Source organism: Drosophila arizonae, chromosome X, assembly GCF_054131065.1.
Source record: "Drosophila arizonae isolate 15081-1271.41 chromosome X, UAZ_ARI_1.0, whole genome shotgun sequence".
Classification (NCBI taxonomy): Eukaryota; Metazoa; Arthropoda; class Insecta; order Diptera; family Drosophilidae; genus Drosophila; species Drosophila arizonae.
The window spans coordinates 15,686,808-15,711,801 of record NC_142927.1 but is presented as its reverse complement, the minus strand read 5'-3'; the positions used below and the strand labels follow the sequence as shown (position 1 = coordinate 15,711,801).

At 37.0% G+C, this 24,994-nt stretch overlaps 1 protein-coding gene across 1 annotated transcript; it reads left to right on the top strand.

The window, feature by feature from the left end:
* The first annotated feature begins 5,402 nt into the window (after positions 1–5,402).
* Positions 5,403–16,172, top strand: LOC149267944 (uncharacterized). The gene is made up of 4 exons (XM_089473301.1): positions 5,403–5,409; positions 5,495–5,589; positions 5,643–5,933; positions 16,077–16,172. The coding sequence occupies exons 1-4, from the start codon at positions 5,403–5,405 to the stop codon at positions 16,170–16,172; spliced, it is 489 nt and encodes a 162-aa protein (XP_089329427.1).
* Positions 16,173–24,994: the final 8,822 nt, after the last annotated feature.

Here is a 24,994-nt window from a genome sequence, read left to right as displayed (position 1 = left end):
TTCTGTTACATATTTGTGACACTAAAGTAGATCCAGTGCTGTTCTGGCATTACTGAAGGTTACTTTAAATGATTTTCCCAGTGCTTCTTTGACATCGAATATATGAGTTTGTTCGACGAGTTTGGCTAATGGATGGAGTTGATTTCTAGCGTTGCTATCAGCTGTGTCCACTTGACGCCATCTGGAATGTCCCTGACCCCAAATGCAAATGTAACGATTTATCACTATATCTGGATGTGTATATGTGTATATCTGTGTGTATGTGTGTATGTGTTTTTCTGTTTTGTATCTGTGCTTTTCCGTACGGTTTGAACTTGGGACTGACGCTTGAGTAGCTTCAAGTTCGTGTTGTTTGTGCTGCTGTTCCAAAAATTTTCAAAAGTTTTGTCGCTTAACGCAATTTCCACTGGGCACACACAAACACACACTCACACATACACATTTATATTTATCCTGTGAAATACACACAGCAACTGTGCACTTGTCTTGGTATGTCCGTGTCCTTTGCCTTTGGCGCGTGCTGTTGCCTCAATGCGCTTACCGCTGATCTAAATGTTTGGTAAAGTTGTCTGCATTTGTCTGCTGCCGTGTGGATAAAGTTTTAATAGTATAATTTGCCATATACACACGTACATACATACATGTCCATATACATGCGTGTATATGAACGCTTGTGTATTTGTGTAATCGTGCTCGAGCCCGAGCTACAAATATTTCTAGCCACAAATGGAAACAAATAAAAAATGTACGAAAATTGTCTCAACCATTTTGACCATTTGTATGTTTCTGGGCTCCTGTGTGTAACCGTTCCTGTTGTAACGGACTTCCTCGACAATTACACTTTAAGACCTTTGACCTGACATCTTAATCAAAAGCATTTACAAACATTAAAGTTATACTCTTTATCATAGTTTGCTGACCAAATGAATTACAGCATGGCAAGAGTGCTATAGATGCGAATATTCGACTATTACATACCCAGTAATTAGCATTCAACTATCGGATTAGATAGTTAGTCTTCTAAAACAAAAACAAAAAAAAAAAGAGATAAAAAAATATCAATATAATAATTAATAATTGGCAAACAAATGTAAATTTTAATTTTAATACAGTTTAGCCTCTATAAAAGAAAAAGTTTTCAGAAAAAAATATCCTAGGACATGTGTGTGTCTATTTATAGATTAACAATGCGAACGATTGATATTAGACACCAGACAAGAGGAAACCTGAAAACAAACAAAAAATCAAAATACTCTTCATTCGTACCTGCAACAACAATAAAACTGCAAACACGCAATGCATGAAAGCAATAACTGTTAATAACAGATTAGCAAGAACAACAACAAAAAAAAAATACTTTTTCGTGCGCACACGGGATATGTGCGAGTCAACCACTCGCGGACAAACGGTTTGTTCATTTCTATGCTTCCTCCATTCGTCAACAGGGAATTGTAGTTGTAAATATGTACTTCTGTATGTCCGTCTGTACGTCTGTGTATATAAGTACTTGTGTAGGTGCGTTGGTGTGCTTGTGTGGGTGTTGAGCGCGGCGAACTTTTAGCCTTGCCTATGGGGGTACAAGGCAATTCCCCAACTAGAGTTGAGAGCGTTTAAAAGCGCCAGCTGGTCAATTCTGGTTGAAGTCGAAAAACAATTCTTGCGGGGCCGTTACCAGCAATTTAGTTACCCGTCCAACCGACCCGTGCCGTCCCCTTGGCAAATGGCCAATCTACGGTATCCATCAGTCACTCCCCTTCGGTTATATATATATTCATTTGTTCATTATTCAAATTCTGTGTGTTTTTTGTTATTTTGTTGTACTTCTATCTTTTTTGGGACAACAACTCATTTAGGGCACTTGTCATTCTCTCCCATTGCCATGCCATTTGCATTTGATGCCATTCCCCACTGATTTGTTTTTCGTTACGCTTAATAAATTTTATTTCACTTGTTCGCTTCGTCCGTCTTTATTTATTAACGCCTTCGTCTTTGTTGATTTGTCCTTTTCTTTCAATTCAACTCAATTTGTGAATAGCGGTTAAATTTAAAATGTGTTTGATGCACATTTAAGTTATTTCTTCCGCATCACTGGATCACCAAGCGCCCACACAAATGCGAAGTCAAAAACAAACTGTCCTCACAACATACTAAATTTCTGCTTCAGGCTTCCACTCAACTTTGTATTGCTTTGCTCTTTCTCTCAGCGAAGCAACGGAATCTAACAGCCTTAAATCCTAATGTGATCGAGCGAGAGGTTGGATGCTCTGATCGGTTCACACAATACAGCTGCTTCTCATGCTCACTCTCATTGCTCTCTCAAATGTATGCATGTATGCGTATGCTCCAGCATCAGTGCAGTTTGCTCTTTGCCCTTTTGAGAGAAAAGGGATTATTTGTCACGCTCACACCATATTTTTAGTTTTTGCATGATCTCTTTTGGGAAAGGGCATCGACTCGTTAATGCACTTGAAAATTAACTATCAGAATGGCCAAGCACGCACACTTATGCTCATTCAATTGCGTAAATACTAGCATATATCTATGTGTATAGCAAAATCCTGCAATTTGAAAGTAAGTGCTCAAAATTGGCATACTTTAAAGTAACCAAAGCATAGCTTATATTCATAAATGCACGCAATTAACGGCACTAATTAAATATTGATGAATTAACTTCAAAAGTGGATGGTGGGCCTCTGTGTCTGTGTGTGAGAGCTGTTTATTTTCATGATTTGGCATTTCTCTAGTTTATTTTATGCAATTTGCCTATGTAAATTATATTTGCGTAATTTCGCAAAGTATTGTCCCACCTCTGCCATGTGAATACAAGTGACTAAATTTATATATAATTGTATGTGAGTGAGCCTCTATATATACATATGTGTGTGTGTGTGTCTGTGCGGCTATCTGCTTGTATGCGCGAAATTATGCGCCATGCCGTGCATACAATTAAAATTGTGGTGTATTTATTCAGGCGTTTGCCTGCTCTCTCTACGCTCGCGTGTGTGTGCGTATGTTAGAGATGGTATCTGGCTGTGTGTGTACGTCTGTGTGCGTCTGCCTGCAGCGTAATGAATTCCACTTTATATTTCACGAGCAAGCGAGTCTTTATATGTATGTATATACATACATATGTATGTATATATGTATATATATTTTTACGAAAATTAAATGTGTACAGATACTATTACATATTTTAACAGTAAAATCTCTAGAACTGACATTGGCTAGGCGAATATGGGTATAAAAGTAAGTGAATAACATGTAGCCCTTACTTACATATTTTAGATAATACATAAATATTATGCACATATGTATATACAAACGTATGTATGTACATAAGAGCAGCTATTCAAATATCACTTATTTTTCCAACATCAAATTGCAGTTATTTCAGAGGCTCCACTGTACATCGAGTACGTGTCATTTGATAGCAATTAAACGCTTCGAGTAGATTTCAAAATGCAATTCCTGCCAATTGACAGCATAAAGTAACAGAGGCAACGGCCAACTGCTCCAAATGTCCCCAGTACACAGCCACGAACATTCTTTAAACGTCTTTCCAGGTCAGATGACAAGTGCTCGGCATTGTATACTATGGCATACAGTCAACCGACCCCCCATCGACCCCGTCGACCCACCGACCAACAACGCCTACAGCAGCAGCTGGCGCAATGTCACGTATGGAATAATGTTGATTTTTACCCAATGTGCAGCAGGCCAAAGCGCAATGGCAATAGCAGAGGCAACTGGACGACGGCTCCTCTACTGGGCTACTCTCGCAAAGCCATGTACCTCAAAGTATTTTAGACCAAAATTGAAAAACTGGCAGCAGAAGCAGCAGCAGCTATAAAGAAATAACATGGCACATTTTCAAATTCCTCAACTGCTACATTTTGCCACAGACTGTACCCATCAAGAGGGACAGAGACGTGAAAGCGAGATGGAGATGAAGATGGTGTAGAGACAGTCGTATGGTAAATACTAATGGGCTTGTGTGAGTAACGGAATTTGGGCTTGTGTGCTTTGAGGCATGGGTGTTGCATTGGCGGACACTGCAGACAGCTTAAACATTTGTCAATGACAATCAACCAGCCCCCAGACATGGTGGTTAGATAACAGAAAAATTATTAATATTAAATAAACAATGAAAATAAATTAACAATATAAATATTATTGTGGGACAATATTGTGACATCATATCATATTATTTATTGTATTTATACATATAACTCTAATATTAAAATATTAAAAAATATAACCCTAATATTAAAATAAAATATGAAATAAAATAAAATAAACAAGTAAGAAGGCTCCAGTCGAGACTGCTCGACTAGGAGATACCCTGAACTCTCCAAGCTAATATTCTAATCATTCTGGACTTCTTTTATGCATACACATGCACTTATAAGCACGCGCTCTGCTGACTGCGCAGTTAGCAGCGGATGCGCTTGGGCTGCGCTGCAATGTGAGGAATATTATGAGAATTTAATTCTTGAATAATTTCTTTTATAGACATACAATCTTATTGAAACTTTCAGAGCGTAATCATATGGTTAAAATGTGTGCACATTCCAAAGCACAAGTCTCTAGTACTTTTTTACAAATTGATGGCGAAGGGGGCGTGGTATATAAACTCTGTAGATTGCAAAATCTTTGTATCCATTAACTTTATATACAACGCAATTTGAAGTCTCCAGGTCTAAAAGTGTGCAAATTAGGCTGAAAAAAGCAATGTCGATTTTTCGATTATTCTCGATAAAAAAGTTATTGGGCGAGTTATCGAAAAAATAAGATAAACTTGTACTGCCTATGGTATACACGAGTATGCATGCCAAATTTCAGCTCTCTAGCTCTTATATCTTCTGAGATCCTTTTGCTCATACGGACGGACGGACGGACGGACGGACAGACGGACAGGGCTATATCGACTCAGCTCGTCATCCTGATCAAGAATATATATACTTTATGGGGTCTGCGATGATTCCTTCTGCCTGTTACATACTTTTCACAAAACCATTATACCCTGATTTCCCATTTTCACTGGGTTCAGGGTATAAAATTCGAACTAGTTCTTTTAAAATCCGATAACGAAAGTTCGCTTGAGCACCTCTGAAATATGTTCGTGCCTTGCTCAGCATCAAACAATCTAGTAGTCTGCGTGGTTGATGTCACACTTGTATGTCAACTCAAATATGCTGATATAGCTTCAAATATATTGTAAAAGTTAACCGTCTTACAATAAAATGGGAAAACGAAATTTAGAAGCTCAATTGGTAATTTTTTATATTTTTTACATTTTTACATTTTTACATTTTCGAGTATTAACTAAATGTAAATTAATTAATTAATTTAAATGTGAATTAATTTAGATACTCGACGGAAGGGATTCTCCCGCCCAGAATATGCAACGTAAGTGTTAAATTTAGATATTTAATTAATATGTATACATTTATATAATATATGGATACATTTTACATATTTTGCCTTCCAACAGCGGTTTCTGCTGCCAGTGCTACTAGCGCTGCTGCGGCTCCATCTACTGCAGGAGCAGTTTCCGAACCACCAGAACGTACTCTACCGCGTCGGCGGGTAAGTTTTCCATTTTGTGTCAATGCGCCAGCTACCATTGATTCTTATTGCAGGGACGTCCACGTAACAGCCAGTTGAACTCGGTGGTTATGGGAGAAGACAGCGTCAATAACACGGATGTCACAAAAAAAGTAATGCTGCGTTCGATAAAGAAACACAAGAAGCTTGTTGCCACTGTCAATAATGGCTTCGAACGCGGTCTCAAGCCAGAAATGATCTTAGCCGCATTTCCCTACGAAAATGATCTTATGTTTGCCGTAAAATTTAAGAATCGTAAGCTGCCAGAATTGATAACGGCCCAGCAGTTGAAGGTGCTTGACAAAAATCTGCTAATTCAATATTACGTAAACAATCTACGTTATCCACATAATGAGAATCCTACGATGTAATATTGTTTAAATTGGCTTTAATTATTGCCCGAAAATAAAAATATAAATAAAATACCAAACTCATTTAATAAAATATTAATTAAAAAAGTTAACATCAGTTGCATCGATCGGGAGATCGGGATTCGAACCGCGACTTCTCGATCGAGCGTCATGCAGCTAACACACTACGCCACCTCACTTCTGCTAGTGGCGCTGGCAAAACTCAAATAGATTCACTGCTGCTGCGCCATCTACCAAAACTAAACGAAACTAACAGCTGATGTGATTCAACGAATGTTTCTAGAAGAAGTTTGAATGTATGTGTGCACACGCATACGATGCTGTTGAAGCTGCTGCACGTGCGTTTGTTAATTGGCCAAATATTTGATTATTTTTTATTAATTTTTGACTGAACGGAATTTAATGAAACTTTCAGCATATGATCTACATATTATATTGAATATTTGAGAAATTAAAAAAAAAAAAGAAAAATCATTCACAATTACCTATAGTGGCATCTGATTTGAACTTGAATGTTTTTACTCGATAAAACCATAACGGGATGATTTATCGAATTTTAAAAGCAAACTCGACGTCCGCGCTGTATATACGGTCATTAAAAAAAAAAAAATTAAAGTCTCTAGCTCTTATATCTTCGGAAATCGACGCGTTCAAACATACGGACAGACGGACAGGGCCAAATCGACTCAGCTCGTCGCCCTGATCAAGAATATATATACTTTGTGGGGTCTGCCACGCCTCCCTCTGCCTGTTACATACATTTCAACAAAACCATTATACCCTGATTTCCCATTGAAAATGGGTTCAGGGTATAAAAATAAAGATGTAAATAAAACAAGTAAGAAAGCTCTAGTCGAGACTGCTCGACTACGAGATCCCCTGAACCCTTGGAGTGCTAGCTATTTCAATAATTTTTCGCGTCTTTCAGCTTACACAAGAAACACACACACATACACAAACACATACACATACAAGCACCCACGCATAAACACGCACGGGCTGCAGTGTGCGCTTACTATGAGAACTTAATTGTTTAATAACTTTTTTTGTGGACGTACGATCTTCATGAAACTTTCAGATTATGATAATAACATGAATATGCATGTAATTGCCAAAGCACAAGTCTCTAGTATTTGAAATACGCGTTTTACAAAAGTGAGGGTGAGGGGGTGAATTTAGAGGTGGGGGGTAAATTTTAACAAAAACCGAAATTGTATAAATTGCATATAAGCATACATTCAAAATTTGGAGACTCTAGCAATAAAGGTGTAGAAGATATAATTTTATAACTGGTTTTCGATAAGGTTTTTCATCGATAAAAAAAGATCGGGATGAGTTATCGAATTTTAATGATAAACTCGATATCCGCGCTGTAATTACGAACATTTTACAAAAAATTTGAAGTCTCTAGCTCTTATATCTTCGGAAATCGACGCGTTCAAACATACGGACAGACGGACAGACGGACAGACGGACAGACGGACAGACAGACAGACGGACAGGGCCAAATCAACTCAGCTCGTCACCCTGATCAAGAATATATATACTTTGTGGGGTCTGCCACGCCTCCTTCTGCCTGTTACATACATTTCAACAAAACCATTATACCCTGATTTCCCATTTTCAATGGGTTCAGGGTATAAAAAAAAAAAAAAAAAAAAAGAAATAAACAAGTAAGAAGGCTCCAGTCGAGACTGCTCGACTAGGAGATACCCTGAACCCTCTAAACTGATATTCTAATCATTCTGCACTTCTTTTAAGCACACATGCATACACACGTATGGACACGCGGTGTGGGCAATATTATGAGAATTTATTAGTTGAATAATGTCTCTTATAGTAGGACCATCTTTATGAAACATTGAGAGCGTGATTATATGGTTTTCATTTTAATGGGTTCAGGGTATAACAAATAAAAGCAATTTGGTGAATTTTCTTGGTACATACACCTAACCAATTTCACATAACTGCTGTAAAACATCGTAATAAACTCAGGCTTATACGATTATAATTTATTATAACTTCTTAATATTTATCCTAATTTACCTGGAGGATAGATTACCTTGACTAGATCTTCAAGGACATCTAAACAATTTGTTCATTTTAAGCCACAGTGCCTAGCCGCAGACTCAATGTTACGTGAACATTAGATCCAGCAACAATACGAACATCTTTATGCAATCCCTCAACCCAATCCAACACCCACACAATTGACAAAGTCTGATGTGGTCAACAGCTGCTGAGATGCTCACCTTTCAGATATTTTAAGCGAGCCATCTGATTTGCTGCACTTTGCGCTGTCATGGAATTTTAAGTAGTGCTACGTTTCGAAAAAGGCACGAGCTGAAGGGAGACAGAGAGAGAGAAAGCGAGAGAGAGAGAGTGAGAGGAAAAACAAATAGTCCCTCTTCTACTTCTTCTATGGCTGCTGCAGCCAGTCAAGCCAGAGGCACTCAATCACAAGCCAAGTCCATATTGGCTGACAAAGGCGCTCAATTGTTGCAATTAGGGCCGAATGTCAATTGCTGATTGCCACTTGCCACGCGCGCCAACTTGAACCGACCCCGAGCCCGACCCCGCCCACCAGCCGACCCGACCCATCTCGACCGCCTGTCCGTGCCAAAGACAACGAGCAAAATACAAAACTGAGAGGCATTTGCGAAAAGAAGGCCACGTCAACATTGTGTCAAGTAACCAGGAATTGAATTGGATTTGCAAAATACAGGAAAGATTAGATAGATCTCTGATTTTATTGTGAAATGGGGCTTGGAGCTGGAATCAAATAATGTGTACATCTGAAATGCATATGTTTAAGTTCTCTTAATGTAGTTCTCTGGAGGTATTTCTAAAGAAAACCTAATGTACTTCTAATACCCAAATGATTAGTAATGCTAAAATTCCTTTATATCTATATTATGTAATAGTTGGCAATGGCTTGACTTTACTTTTATATAAATACTATAGACATATAAGTAAAGGGCCACAGTGGGGCTGTAGGAAGAATAAGCGAACCCCAAGTATAAATTGATTAGAGTCTCAACTCTTTGCAGAGGTCAGGGTGTACGCTAGTCGTTCACTGCAGACTACAAGAGCATTTGAATAAGCATCGTCCTAAGATCAGCCGCTTAAGATGGGATCAAACAGTATACTATACTATATACTATACTATACAAGTTACATATATACATATACATATACATACTTACACATGCATATATACATATATAAGCTCGTTTGCATTTGAGAATAGCCCGCGCTTGAAAAAGTAAAAAAGTTATTTAAATTCCATTTCGTATTTTTTTTTTTTTTTTTTTTTTTTCTTACTTTTGTTCCTGGCCAAATGCATATTTGATACGTTCTTCAATTCACAGATGGCCAAGTTCTGAGTGCAGTTGCCAAAGGGCTCAATGCCAGATTTAAGGCTGGCTTTGCTGCCTTGCTGCCGGCCCTCGGTGCGTATACGTACTTTACGGTCGGCTGCCCACTAATTTGTTGAACAAGAAGAACAAGAGCCTCAAGTGGGCTGCGTTTGCCTCGCATGATTTGAGCGCAAACGCAAAGTCATTTATTTGCCTTCAATCATACGTGAAATTGTGTTTAGTGCATTAAGCGCCACACTCACAAAGTCCCTCCAAAGTACACACACACACACACACACATACACCACTAAATCAACCGCACCACCAGCAACCATCCAGCCAGGCAATGAATCACCCACTCGCTCATACCCTCCACTTATCTTCATCAAATATTGACGTACAACAACTCAACTACATAATAACTCAAAATCAATTACCTTCGATTACGAATACCCAAAAATAATAAATAACTGCTAATCATTCGAGATACGTTCGATTTAACCGCCTTTAATTACTCAACGCTGCCTGGACAACCGCTCAATGCCAATAATTTGCCTCTAGACATTATCATTTTGATTTATCAAATATATCAGGTACTAAAATCTAATATTTATATATAAGTTGCATTTAACATGATACCATTCAAGATGAACACTAATCAACGGGGTTAAGTAACCAAGGTATAGGTATAGAGAGGCGTGGCAAAAAAGAAAGCAATATTTCGTTGGGAATTTATTTAAATTTGAATACATACATTTTACTCAATTTTACTGTTTCGATTTGCAACGATATATATATTGTATAACAATAAATATATATATTTGTATAAGCGATATATGTATATATTGTATAACGGTTCTACTGTGATATTTGAATAGCTTTTGCCCCATTAGCAAAACTTGCCAGGAAAACGATTTTTTTAAATTTTTAGTGATATCTATTCAAAAATTTTTTTTCCAATATTTATCTTAACTCATTCATTTTTTCTTTTTTAATTATTTACACTAGCTCAAAAAATGTTTCCAATATTTCTCGATTACTTAAGATTCCCAGCCCTTGCAGGCTAGTGTAATAATTAGTATATATTAAAAGCAGCAACGTTTCAAGTAACTGAGTTTATATACATATGTATATATGTACTTATATACATGCAAATTGTCTTTTGATTAAAAGCCGACCAAAATTAATTTAATATAATTATTGGCAAAGCTCAATTAAATAATTTGCAATCAAAGGAATTTGCGCTTTCATTTGAAGTTTACTAGAACAGATATTAAATAACTATACATACATACATCATATATAAATATATTTGTATATATTTGAAACTAGTTTCACTACAACTGAAATGAATTCATGTAGGAAGCTCTACGATTCGATTTGATTGAATCTCTGACTTTAACAAGTTGTGCTAGCAAAAGGATTTTAATTTGCATACCAAACGAGAAATAGGCATTGAGTAGGCATTGAGGCAATTAAATAATTATTCATCAATAATTGTTTCGCATATTTATTCAAAGCAAAGCTGAATATAATATACAAATTGTTGGGCAGAGCATTTAAATCATTTGAAAGTGGAAAACGGATTTAATTAGATTTTGTGTGAAATATTTGTGAAATTGAGCAAAGTCGACATAAAGCCAGCGAGCCGTTCTGTCCAGCTCATATATCAAGCCTAAGAAGCGTTAAACAACAATTGCAAGCAAAAAATGAAAAAAAAAAAAAAAAAAAAAAAAAAAAAATGAGGCCAAAAGAAGAAGAAGAAGCAGATGAAGAGGCCATTACAATTACGCAGAGTCAAGTGCGTGGGCGGGCAAACCAAACTGGCTGACTCAATGAAAATTCGATGACAATTAATCACAGTTAGGCGCGAGGCGTGAAAATGGCTAGGAAAACAGCAACAGCCAGCAGAGAAAACTGAGTCAACAACAAGACGACGTCATGCTCTTGGCTGGGCGGCATAAATACATAAGCGTCAGCAAATTATAAATTAATTCAAACGCATTTAATGAAGAAAAACGCCAGCGAACGATAGCAAACAAACCAAGGGACAGACAAGTGACATGAGACAGGAGACAGGAGACGGGAGACAGGAGACGGGAGATGGGAGATGGGAGACGCGCAAAAATGCAAATGCGACACGAACTAAACGCTCAGACCGAGGCAGACATTTGAATTAAATAAATGAAATACATAAATAAAAACAGATGAGCCGAGCCCAGAGCCGCTGGAAGTTGGCAGCTTCGAGCGACCGCAAGGCCAGACGCCAAGCTCAGGCCCAAAAAAAAACCAGAAACAAAATGAAAATAAATAAATAAAATAAAAATACAGCCGAAAAAGCACATTAAACAACACCCCGGCAATTAATCAGTGAAATTGCAAAAGAGCTGAAGGCGACAGCGACGACAGCCAGACAGCCGGACAGACAGTCGGCTGGCCAAGAGGAGACCGAAGCCAACTTTAAAAGGCGTTAAAGCCAATCGAAATTAGGCAGCGCCAACTGCCGAAAATTAATTAAACCATTTTCCATATGACCAAATCACCTAGGGAAACAATTTAAACGTTAAATGCGTACGAGTTGAGCCGTTCTCTGATGCCAACAACAACAGCGTGGAGCCAACAACAAAAGCAAAGCTGAACCGAATCGGACTCTGAGATACCTCGCACTTGAGCCACATAAGCCAAAAGTTATTATTATTATATCATTTACGAAAGTGAAGCAAGTATATTGGCTTTCTCTAGAGAATTGCACAATATCCTGTTATCCTTTGTTGACTTGTAAAAAAAAAAAAAATAAAATAAAATAAATATATAAATAGAGAATATTATTTATGTAACAAATAAAAAATTTGAAAAACATTTTAAACTGAAATAATTGACCTCAGTTAAATATGTTTTTGTTATATATATATATTTGTGTATATATATATATTAAGGGCATTGCAAAATTAATCAGACAGCGTTTGGGTTATGAATGAGTATACGGCAGCTGGTAATGCCTGACTGTAACATACTAAATTGAATTTTAGATAGATTCCAATTTCGTGTGTATTTATAAATTTCTTGTATATGTAAATATTTAACATTCTTTCATTTTGACCAAATATAGATTATAAATTTGTTATTGAATTTCGCAACATAAAAGACAAATGTTGCCCGACTTTAATGGGCCATTTTATGATCATTTTGCGCTTTCAAGCTAATTACAAAGGAAATAATACAAATTTCTCACAATAAACGAGCACAGCTGCAGTTGACAGTGAACGACTAATAGATATCCTATGAAAATTTCAATGAGTTTTATGAAATTAAATTGGTGGAAAATAAAAATAATATTAAATAAACTTTCAAAATTTTATAAATAATTAAATTGAATATTTTTTAAATGATTAATTTAAAAAATTAATTTTAGAAATATTTTTTAAATTATTTTTAATGTTTAAGCCTTAAGCTTTAACCTTTCATACCCTGAAGCCATTTAAAATGCGAAATTTTTTTTTTTAGTACATTTGTTAATTAAAATTTATTATTATATAGTTTTCGTGTTTTATTTCATTTTGAATTGAGAGAATATTATTCATGTAACAAATAAAAAATTTGAAAAACATTTTGAACTGAAATAATTGACCTCAGTTAAATATGTTTTTGTTTGTTTTTTTTTTTTTTGTTTTTTGTTTTGTTTTTTTTTTCTTTTTTTTTTTTTTTTTTGTATTTTCAAGTTAATTCTAATATATATAAAGAATTGATATAAATATATAAATGTAAATTTTATTTAAATAAAATAAATAAAATAATATATACAATTAATTGATATAAATATATAAACTTAATACTTACATAGTTTATTAAAAATTTAACATAAAATACAAGCAACAACAACAAATATTTTTCTAGGAAATTACGCAAAAATTAATACATTTCATATTTATAGACTTCAGTTTTCATAGCTTAAAACCCTTCCATATATGTAAAGCTCAGTTAAATTTCCCCATAGTCAATCATAGCCTCATTATCTACAGATTGCTGTGTACAGGGTAATGAAACAATTTCGGGAGGGCTTTCGAAATGAATTGCAAGAATTCAACAATTTGGCAATAACAAAAAGTTTGGCTGGGCAAATCAAAATGCTGACGCTGAGTATATAAACCGAAAGCACAATTCAAATGGAAATGATAATGGAAAGCGAAAAGTCTATATATATATATACTCACGAATATATATGTATATAGGCGAGCATAACTGTATTTGTAGCATTTAGACGAAATAAAATAACGAGTTTTGTTTCACTCATAAATCTGTAGCTACAAACATTTTACTGATTGGCGAGCGGGTGGAGTGAAGCGGCGGGGGTTTGGGAGTTTGGGGTTTGGGGCTTGGGGCATGGCACTCAGTCCATGGATTTATGAAGCGAAAATCCCGTTGCCATATTTCGTGAGCCAGAAATGTTGTTGTCTGCATGTCGCTGGCAGCCGCGTTTAGTGTCTGCCTGGGCTGTCAGTTCAGTTCGGTTCTGTGATGCCAAACACTTCGCAGCAAGAATTTTTCGGCCAGCTCAGCAGTGCCCCGGGCCACATCCGGACTTCAGTATATATTTCAGCATGAGCGCGCTTTTGCCTAGACCACAGTTTCGCATTGACGTGCAAATGCCACAAGTCGTTGAGCATCCATCCCCATCTCCATTCCCTTTCCCTTTCCCTTTCCCATTCCCATCCCCTTTCCCATTCCCATTCCCATTCCCATCCCATTCTTAATTGCCAAGCCGATAAAAAGTGAAAAAAATGAGCCAAGCGCATAAATTGAATAGCTCACATTAATCAACATTCTGGCCCACTCCAAACCCAATTTGCAGCTGCCGCAAGCAATTTGCTTGCATGAATTGCATTATGGCCTCATAACTGTCGAGCCAACAATAAGGCGCATCTGTCCACTCAGGTGTAAAGCATGGAAATATTTCGCCTTCCCTTCGCACTGGCCCGTGCCACGGGCCAAACCAATTAATTTCCGCATCGATTCCAGCTTCTCAATGCAATTTTAAAACAAATTAAAAACAATAAAGAAGGCAATTGCCGACCAAGCGAATAGCGAATGCCCTTCTGAATAAGGAATGGATAATAATACCGAAATATTTCCAGTTGATATGACTCCAAAGTACTAGAGATAACTGAGTCAGGCATGAGGAGAAGTATGATATATCTATATGATATATGATATATGATATATGATATAGAATATATGATATATGATATATGATATATATATAATATGATATTGATCTCTGATATCTGATATCTGTATATGATATATCTCTATATGATTCTGATCTATCTATCTGATATATGACTACTGCTCTCTGCTCATCTGCTATATGCTCTCTGATCTCTGCTCTCTGCTCTATGCATATCTGCTCTCTGCTCTCTGCATATCTCTGCTCTCTGCCTCTGCCTCTGCTCTCTGCTCTCTGCTCTCTGCATACTGCTCTCTGCTCTCTCTCTCTTCTCTGCTTCTCTCTGCTCTCTGCCTCTGCTCTCTGCTCTCTGCTCTCTGCTCTCTGCTCTCTCTTCGCCTGCCCTCTCTATCTGCTCTCTGCTTCTGCTCTGCTCTCTGCTCTCTGCTCTCTGCTCTCTGCTCTCTGCTCTCTGCTCTCTGCTCTCTGCTCTCTGCTCTCTGCTCTCTGCTCTCTGCTCTCTGCCTCTCCTCTATCTCTCTTGCCCTGCTCTCTGCTCTCGGCTCTCTGCCTTGCCTTCTCCCCTTCCCTCCTTCCATCTCAATCTTTCTCATCTTTTGTCCACCAGTTTCCTCTTCTTTAATTATTACAAAATATTTTCGCTGCCAGCAAATTAAAGTAAGAACCCAATTTGTGGAAGACAACAAGGCAATTGCTGAAGATGGTAGTAATAATAAATGGAATCAATTAAAATAATAATGTGAGGCTATCTTCGGCGTGCAGTAGGTTAAATATCCTTGTTATTCTATTATATTAATTGCTCCCATGTGATTTATATTGAGCTTTCACACTTTCTAGATACACACACACACACACTCAAGTATATTCACTTATCTATACGAACAGTCTGTTTTGTATGTATCCGCACTCATAATAAGCTTTGATTTCTTTTCATGGACACTAAACCATCCAGTTTTGGATTTAAATGTGACGTCTGCAGACATGATGATAATTCTGATGTTAATAGTAACGAATGAATGAATATGAATGACAATGACTAATAAATTAGCTAATGTGATGATAATAATGCTGTTGATGGTAGTAATAAAGTATAATAAGTAATAATAGTAATTTTAATAATTATAACTAAAATTGATTGTATATATTGATGATGATAATTAATTATTATTCTAATGAAGATGATGGATTTGTAATGATAATGATTGTATATATTGATGATGATAATGAATTCTTATATTAATGAAGGTGATGGATTTGTAATGATAATGATTGTATATATTGAATGAATTGCAATAACTAATTATTTTGCCCATAATGAAGGTAATGATTATATTGATGGTAGTAATAAAATATAATATTAGTTGTAATATATTAATTCTAATAATTATTAATAATTATGACTAATATTGTATTGAAGATTCGAATAATAATGACGAATGGATGCAATCGTAATGCTGATGATAATATGTATAGAGATGCTAATGAAGATGATGCATTTGGGATGATAATGATTGTATATATTAATGATGCTAATGAATTGTTATTCTAAAACAGATTATGTTAATTATGATGGACATAACTATGCTAATGATGAAGATAATGATGACGCTGATGGTAGTGCCAATGATAATGCTGATTAAGATAGTATAATGCGGCTTTAGGGAAACCAATGAACAGTTTCGTTCTTCGCTTCGCTCTGACTCTTTCTCAAAAGATTCCAGTCTGGAATTCCAACTCTACCGCCGTAAGAAGTGTAGCATTTAATAGCTTCCAGTTGGTTCCAGGTTCTCTCTGTGTTCAGCTTGCCTCTGCCTGTGCAGATCTGGACAAGTCGCTGTCCTTTCATGTTTCTCCATATAACTCTTCTCTCAGACTTCCATTCTACATTCCAAGAAGAGAGCAATAGAGATATGCGGGGCTTTGCTTCTCCGACAATTATGATGATTAATGAGAATAGAAATTTTATGAATAATAATACTAACAATGACCATAATAAAAGTAACAACCAATAATAAATGAGGATTGTGACATAATATCCAAATTAGCTACATATCTTTCATAGCTAAACACAACAACAGCAATGGACTTTAACTTTATCTATCACAAATTTCCATCCCAGCATTGTAAAAATTTATATTCTTTTTTTTCCCATTTTTCTTTTTTTTTTTCTTTTTTTTTTTTTTTTTTTGACATTTTTGTTTGTCAGCTTTGGTCATGAAGTGAGCTCTAAAATGAGTTTGGGTCTATTAGCTGGAAGTGCTTTTGTTGTCTGGTTTTGAACACTTCGGGACCTTGTTCAGGGTCCCCCGTTCTCTGTCGCTCCCTCTCTCTCTCTCTCTCTGTCTGCATCTGTCTGTCTCTCGCTCTGCTGTGACCACTGTCATCAGAACTGTCATTGTAGTCGCTTGTTGATGTTGATGTTGTTGTCGTACGAGTCGTTGTCGTTCTGGTTGTCGTTGCTGCTAAGTTCGGCAATACCACTAATTTATGCGCATTCAGTTGCAATTGCAAATGCGTGCATTGTGGGCGACACTTGGACAGATGGTGGGTCGAGTGGGTCCAGTGGGTCGACTGGAGGTTGCCTTCTGCACTCCGTTATAGCACGCCCCAACTGACGCTGACCAATTTTGGGCATTTTGTGCAGCGTGGCGCAATGGCCAGAACCTGGCGTTTGAGCTACCAATTGGGGCCTGTTGTCTGCAATCACGTAGACACACACACACGCACACACGCACACACACACACATGCACACACAGCTGAAGGGGCACACTGTGTGGCATATACATATGCCAAAATACATTTCATGTTTCACGCTCTCCCTCTGTCTCTCTCTCTCTCTCTCTCTCGCTCTTTCTCTGTCCCTCTCCATTTGCGCTCATTTAAATGCAAATGCAATGCACATGTTTTGGCAACACACTGCATTTTCTTTTTCATACAATATTAGTGCTGTTTTCTTGTTTTGTATATTTCGAACAGTTTTTGGTTTGGCTTTCTCCCTCTCTCTCTCTCTCTCTCATTTTTGTTGCGCCCAAAAACACTGAGCAGCTCGTAATTACACGAACTAATTGTTTTCTGTGCACTCGCATTGTCCCATTGTCCTTGTTCAGGCAATTTTAAAATGCTGTTTTTGCCTGTGGCCGAAATGTTGGCTTCAAGTCGTGACTAGAAATTCACTTTTAATATGTCTACAAGATATTTTACTTGCTGCCAGTTAGTCTGTGTGTGCGTGTGTGTGTGTGTGTGTGTGTGTTGAGTGTGTGAGTGATTGATGTGTCACATATGTCTTGGCCGAAGTTGCCTGCCACATAGACAACATATGCTGCCCCACACGACAAACACGCTGCACTTTTCGCCTCAATCTGCAGTCACCTCGCACTCCACCCCCCCTCCCCCCCTCCCACTCTCTCTCTCTCTCTCTCTCTCACGCTCTTCGGTTTTTTGTTTGCACAAGTGCAGCATATGCAAATGTGCTAACCAAACATGCTCGCTCGTCAATTTGTCAAGCCGCATCAAATTGAAAATAAGCGAAAAAAAAGATGTGTATATATATGTATATATATATATATGTACATACGTAGCCTGCTCTGCAGCGACATCTTCGTTGATGCCACCGCCGTCGCCTTTAATGAGCATATTAGCTTGGCAATGACATAACTGGGGCACAATGAGCCTCATCGCATCAGCACGTCCCATGCCAGCCTTTCGTCTATCGGCATTAACATTTTCAATGAGATGCAGCATACAAATAATACATGTCTCTGTCATTGTAGTGGCGCCACGTAGGCCTTCGATTATGCTAAGCTTAAAATGTTTGCCGATTGCTACTATTTGCACAGGTGTAGAGCAGGAAGTTCTCTTTCAGTTTTTTGGCAACTTTTGCAAGTCATTTGCCAGCTGAAACTTTGACAATGCAGAATTGAAGTAGTCGCAGCTGCTTCAAAAACTTACAGACAGCCTCTGCATAATTGTCAGCATTATCGTTAATGGCAGGCCAGAGGCACAGGCAACCAGATTGTCGAGGGTACGAACAGACGGTGTGAGGACTCGACAGATAGCCACAGCCAGTTTTTAACGAGCATCTGTGAAAAATGGCAAATCAAATGCGGCACATCAGATGAGAGGGCATCCCAGTAAGAGGCCACTAACCAACCGAGCAGCCATCAATGTAAGCATCTATCGACCGGATCATATTTCAGCCAAGGCAATCTCAACTTTTCGCAGCCAATTTCAAATTGAATGCCAGCTCGGGCAGGCTGTTAACATAAATTCTACGTTTCTTCTCATTTTCGGGGCTGCCCAGAGTCGCCACGGCGCAATCAAATTCGTGGTGGCTGTTCGTTGCCTCCGATTTGATTAATGGCTCCACATAAATCTGTGACACGCAGGTAAGTAACTTGCATAAGTTACCGTTGCTGCTGCCAGCAGCACTCAGCACTCGGCCCACCGGTCGGCTACTTGTTATGGGCGTACGCTAATGAGCGAAGGGTCCGGTCCGTTCGTCCTGCTGTCTGTCGATCGCGCTTGTCATTTTTACAGCCATCTGCTCTCATTTTTGTTTTTTTTGCCCCATTTGAATTTTATTTTACTTTTGTTTGCTTCATCATGCAACAAATGACACTAATAAGTCTAAGCCGTCGCCGTCGCCGTCGCCGCCTTTTATAACAAATTTTCCCAATTACCACGAAAATTCCGTGCGCTCGATAAAAGTCAATTAAAATTGACTTATGCTATTGTTATGGTACGCCATTCACTTGTTCGACCAGCAAGGCAGCGTTTTACATGGCCAACAGGACGACCCGCCGCACACTGCCCATAAATCGGCACTCATGTGGGGGCAGGGTGTCCGCTGGCAGGGCTGGCTCGAGCACAGCCTTCGCCCATCGACTATGCGAGTGTCGCTGCGTTGGCCAGACAAACGACCTTAAGCTGGGATTAAAGCTAAAATTGCTTTAAACTGAATCTGAAATCAGTTTTCAATTTCTATGACACTATATGATATATAGTATGAATATATATGATATATGGTGAATGATACAGATAGATAGATATGTACATATACATATTTATAGTTAAAGATATATAGTCAGATATACCTACATTCAGAATCAGTAAATCTATAGATCAACAGCTGTATTTAAGCTTTTTAAACGCCGGCATGAGAATCGCAAAGAACGGCGTTGTGTGAGTTATATGTTAAGAACATTTTTGACTTCATATATAAATATGAGTATATTATTTATGTATTTTTAATTTTTATTTACTATTTTTTTCTAGAAACTTTTCATATATATATATATATATATATATATATATATATATATATATATATATATATATATATATATATATATATATATATATAATATACAAAAAGATTAAAATAAAATAAATAAAGAGTGTATTAATTGCCAATTATTTGAATAAATAAACAATAAGCAAATTTATGGAAATTAGGCATTTATACATATGACATACAAAAATAATTATTTTATACATACATATGTATATGAAAAAAAATTATATTAATAATATTATTTCATAAATATACAGATTTATACATAATACCAAATAAAATAATATTTTAATTCATTTTTTATATATAAATTAATGAAACCTCTGTGTATATACATTTTTTAATACACTCCTATTCTTCTTTATTATTTTTATTTTAATTTTTTTTTTTTTTTTTTATTTTTAATGAGATTCAGCACGCAAATAAACTTTATAAATATTTATAGTTTTCTTCTTAAATATTATTTTATATATATTTTTTTTTTAAATATTATTTTATATAAATATTTGTTTACCCTAAATATTAGCTTATAAAATATATTAAGAATAATCATTTTCCCACTGTGCCATAGCTCTAAGTATATTCCATAACTCATCTGCGAGCACTCTGTCCACGTATTCCCACACAGCAGACCTCCCGTCGTACTGGGCCACAGTCTAGTTAGAAACAAGTCGCACCTGACTGCAATTACGCGCAGCTGACGCCAATGATATGTGACTGGAGTCATAAAAAAACTTTCCTGTTTTTATACCCTGTTTTGCGTATGTGTGTGTGTGTGTGTATTTTTTTCTATTTGATTTTACCTATTATATTGCACACATAGAATTTATGATTGGGACTTTTCATTTTATTATATTACTTTCCTGCACTTCTTCTTCTCTGTTTTTTCCTCTGCGCTTCTCTTTTGGTCATGGCAAATGCAATCAAATGCAAATGTTTATAGTGCTGCACTCTGGCCCTGCCTCATAAGCTGCACTTTATGCATTTCCCATTTTCCATTTTCAATTTGCCATTTTCCACTCCCGTTGACTTTTATGCATCCATATTCAGGTAGCTCCTAGATTTATTAAATATCTCTTTAATATCCATCTATTTATACTTCATGCTCATGGTAAAACAGAGTCGATAGAAATCTCTGGGAAATTGATACTATTATTATTGTAATTATATTACAATTTAACAAATAAGTAGATTACACTCGAGCATTACCGACTGCGGTATACTCATTCACGGCCCAAACGCTGCCACGCCCCAATGGGCATTGATATATCCGCCATAGCTTTGGAAACTTGTGTTGTAAACGTGAATATATATCCAATATATAGTTCTAAAATAACGGAAAATGCATTTGCCTATTAGGCACGCCCCCTGTGAGTGGATCGAGAATATCTTGACACTTTACAATTCGAAGACAGACATTGCCCAAAACTAATATGCTCGCTTCACTTTCGCGAATGAGCATAATAAATTCTTGAGAATGAGTAGATAAGAAGAATGGAATATATAGGAATATATTTTACTCAGTGAATAATTTGAAACATCGTCGATTGTTGCAAATGATTTGTGTCTCTGAAGCTGTCCACAAACACAATTAAAATGTTCACTTAACTTTAGTGTCGATTCAAAATTAATTGCTGTGCGCGATATCGCTTAAGTGTTGCTTCAAACTTGATATTGTTCAATGGCCAAAAGTCGGTCGATAGCAACATTAATTATCTATGTAATTTTTTTTTGTGTTTTTTTTTTTTATTCATTGTTTTTCTGTTGCCAATTAGCTGGCATCAATGGCGTCCATCTGTGTCGCTGGCATTTGGCTGGCGACTCACTCGCTGGATATCCTGTTGCTGCTGCATTTAATGCGCATTAATTGCGCATAATTAAATTTCTACAATTTTATTATGCACTTTACAGCCTGACGCGCTCCGATGCTCGGCATTAAAATCAGATTACGCTGCCCACGGCCAACATATTGAAACATGGCCCAAAAGGCGGCCCAATGGAGGCTGGCCCATCCACTCTACTATCAACGTTCCACGTTGGACGTAACGTCAACTTAAATCAGGGGCAACAACAATAACACAGGCTAACAGGTTGTAGTAAAGGATTTGATTACATACATATATTTTAGATCAAATTTACTACCTACAATGTGACTAAAAATATCCAGATACATCTGATATTTTTCAACATAATTTATATCCCTTTCCGTAGTCAAAATGTACCTTAAATTTTTTTTTAACAACTACTAGTTTTTTTTTTTCCTTCTTTTTTACCATGTCTCTCTCTCTCTCTCTCTCGACTCTTATCCTTCTATTATTTGCATCTCTCTACCTACCATCCCCCTCAATCTCTCACTGTTCTCTTTCTATTACTTAACCTTTCTGTCTCTCTATACATAATTTTTTTTCTATACATATTTTTCCTTCTCCCTTCTCTGTCTCTCTTCACTATCTCTACCTCCCTCTTTTCTATCTCTCTCACTCTCCCTGTTATTTTACATCTTAATTTGCTTTCTATCTGCCTTTTTTTTCTCCTTCATACATATATATTTATATTAATATTTCTTTAGATATATTTTTCCTTCTTTTTTTTCCCTCTCGCTCTCCTTCGCGCTTCTCTCCCTTCTTACAGCTCAATCTCTTTTTATTCTTAGAAGAACTTCTACAGATCACACACATATGATTATCTCAGTCTTGTTTACTCAACTCTGTTAGCCAGTGTAAGTGAATCGAATGAACGTTTGAGGACTGAGTCAATGCTATTTAAAGTTAAAGCGATTTTGGCATCTTAACGTTTTCATATTTATATTTTAATTGGATTATTCATCACTCGCTGCCATATAGCCCACACCAACACCTGCCTCGCCCCCGGCCACGCAACGCAAGGGCCATTGTAGCTTCCGCCCGCCATTTTGTTTTGCCAGCCATTTTTTATCTGTCATTTAACAGCAATGCGTCAGTTTGTCAGTTTTTGTTGTTATTCGCCTTTGTTGCTTTTTGCAGTTAAACACTGTATGAATATTTAATTTGATTTGAATGCTGTTTAAATGCCATGAAATGTAGCACAAAGCCAACAGCCACACGCACGCACACTTACACACACACTCGTATAGTCATGACAATTTAAATATACTATTTAAGCATATTTTTCCCCTTTTCTAATTACGAAAACGCTTCAATTGCTTTATTAACTTCAGCATGAACCATTTGGCTAACTAAATGGCAAAGATAGTTGTTAAATTAAACGATAGTGAGGGAGGATGTGTGTGCAGCAATACGCAATAGTCGACTGTCAGATGCTCTTTCAATGTAGATAGAAAGTAGTGTAAAAAATTAAGGCTTAAACAGAATTTTTACAGTTTTCGTGTTACCCCTTTACGAAAGTATGGGATAGAATATATAAATGATATAGTATAGCATATGGAATATACATATATCATATATAAAATAAAATATACAGATGGAATATATTAAATATATAGAACATATGGAAATGTATAAGTTATAGAATTTATAGAGCACATGGAATATATGAAATATTTGTATTGAATATAAAAAAATATTCAGACAGAGACATATACATAAGTATATAATATTAAAAAGATCTAGAATAAATAAAATCAGAAATTCTTGCAGCTTCTTAACCAGCAATTACTGCTAATGGCAATTGTTTCAGAAAATATTTCACCTAGAAATAGTATTCAGCTAATTAACTAAATATATACGTAGTTTAACAAATTTTTTAAATTTACAAAATTTATAAACCATTTTCTCTTCGAAAATATGCTATAAACTATATATGTATCTTCATATATACTTTTTTTTTTTAATTTAATTTTATTTTATTTAATTTTTTTTTTATTTCAAAAATTCATCCCGTATTTTATAAACTCACTTATTTAAGGATCACACAACCTAAGATCTGCTCGTATGTCAACATACCTAAACAAAATATATCAGGCACAGCAAAGAGTTCTAGCATGCGATAAATAAATTACCCTTTGGGATATTTTCTCTGCTGTTCGCAGCAGCAAAAAAGTACCGGGCACGAAATGTTTGCCGTCTTGAGCATATGGCCATAAAGGAGGCGAGAAAAATACGCACATAGAGTGGGCGACGGAGGAAGGCAAGGAAAGCACACAGATGGAGAGCGTGAGAGAACCGCTAATAGGTCCAATGGAGGAGGATGCAGACTTCCCGGGTATTCTGTTCTTAATACGCATTTTTGTTTTCGTTTCCCTTTTTTTTTATCTTATTTTGGCGCCGGTAAAAAGTTCGTTATCAAATATTGCTGGACTAGGGGGGGGCAGTCAGTCAGTCTGCTTGGCTTTGGATTTGGCTTTTTGGCTAAACTATAGAACTGTCACTCACTCACGCACACACAAGCACGATTCATTTATGCTCGCTTAGATGTCTGTTTGTGTGCGTGTGAGTGCGTGCTTGTGTGTGTGTGTAGATTGCATGGCTAATTAGGCATTAGGCAATTATTAATACATTTCAAGTGAAACGCACGGGGCTTAAGCAAACATGGCTCAGATGCTGTTAGCTCTATTCCCCACCTCCCAGCCCTTGCCACAGCCAGCCAACCAGCCAGTCAGTCAGCCAGCCCCGTTGCCAAGTGGGCCAACGCCTTCAAAGTGTTTACAGCTGCGTCATTAAAAGCGCCCGTCGCCATTTATTTTCATTTCTCGTATGGAACGAGTGCTGTGTGGCACTGAGCAGCGGGTGGCTGCCGCTGCTGCCACTGTCTCAGTGGCTCGGCTGGGTGGATGGGTGGTTTTTGGCATGTGGAAGCGAGTGCCACCGCGTTGGCGATGACGGCTTCTCACTTTTGTTTTATTTTTATCACATTCTTATTTCTTACTGCCGCTGTTTTAATTGCTCTTGTTGCTGTTGCTATTGCTGTTGATGTTGCTGTAAATCTCTTTCTCTCAGTCAACGAGGCGCACGTGGATCCTTTGGCCGTCTGCTTGCCCACAGTCCTGACGCCAGTTGCCAGCCCTTTCGGCCGCACCAATCGCGTATCCATTTCCGTATTTGCCACACGCAAAAGCATTTCGGCTTTGCGACGCCACAAAGTTTCCCAGAAACTGAAAAGCTACCAACACCCAAAAATTGTACACACAGAGAGAATATGAGAAAGAGAAAAAGAAAGAGAGAGAGACTGAAATGGAGAGCG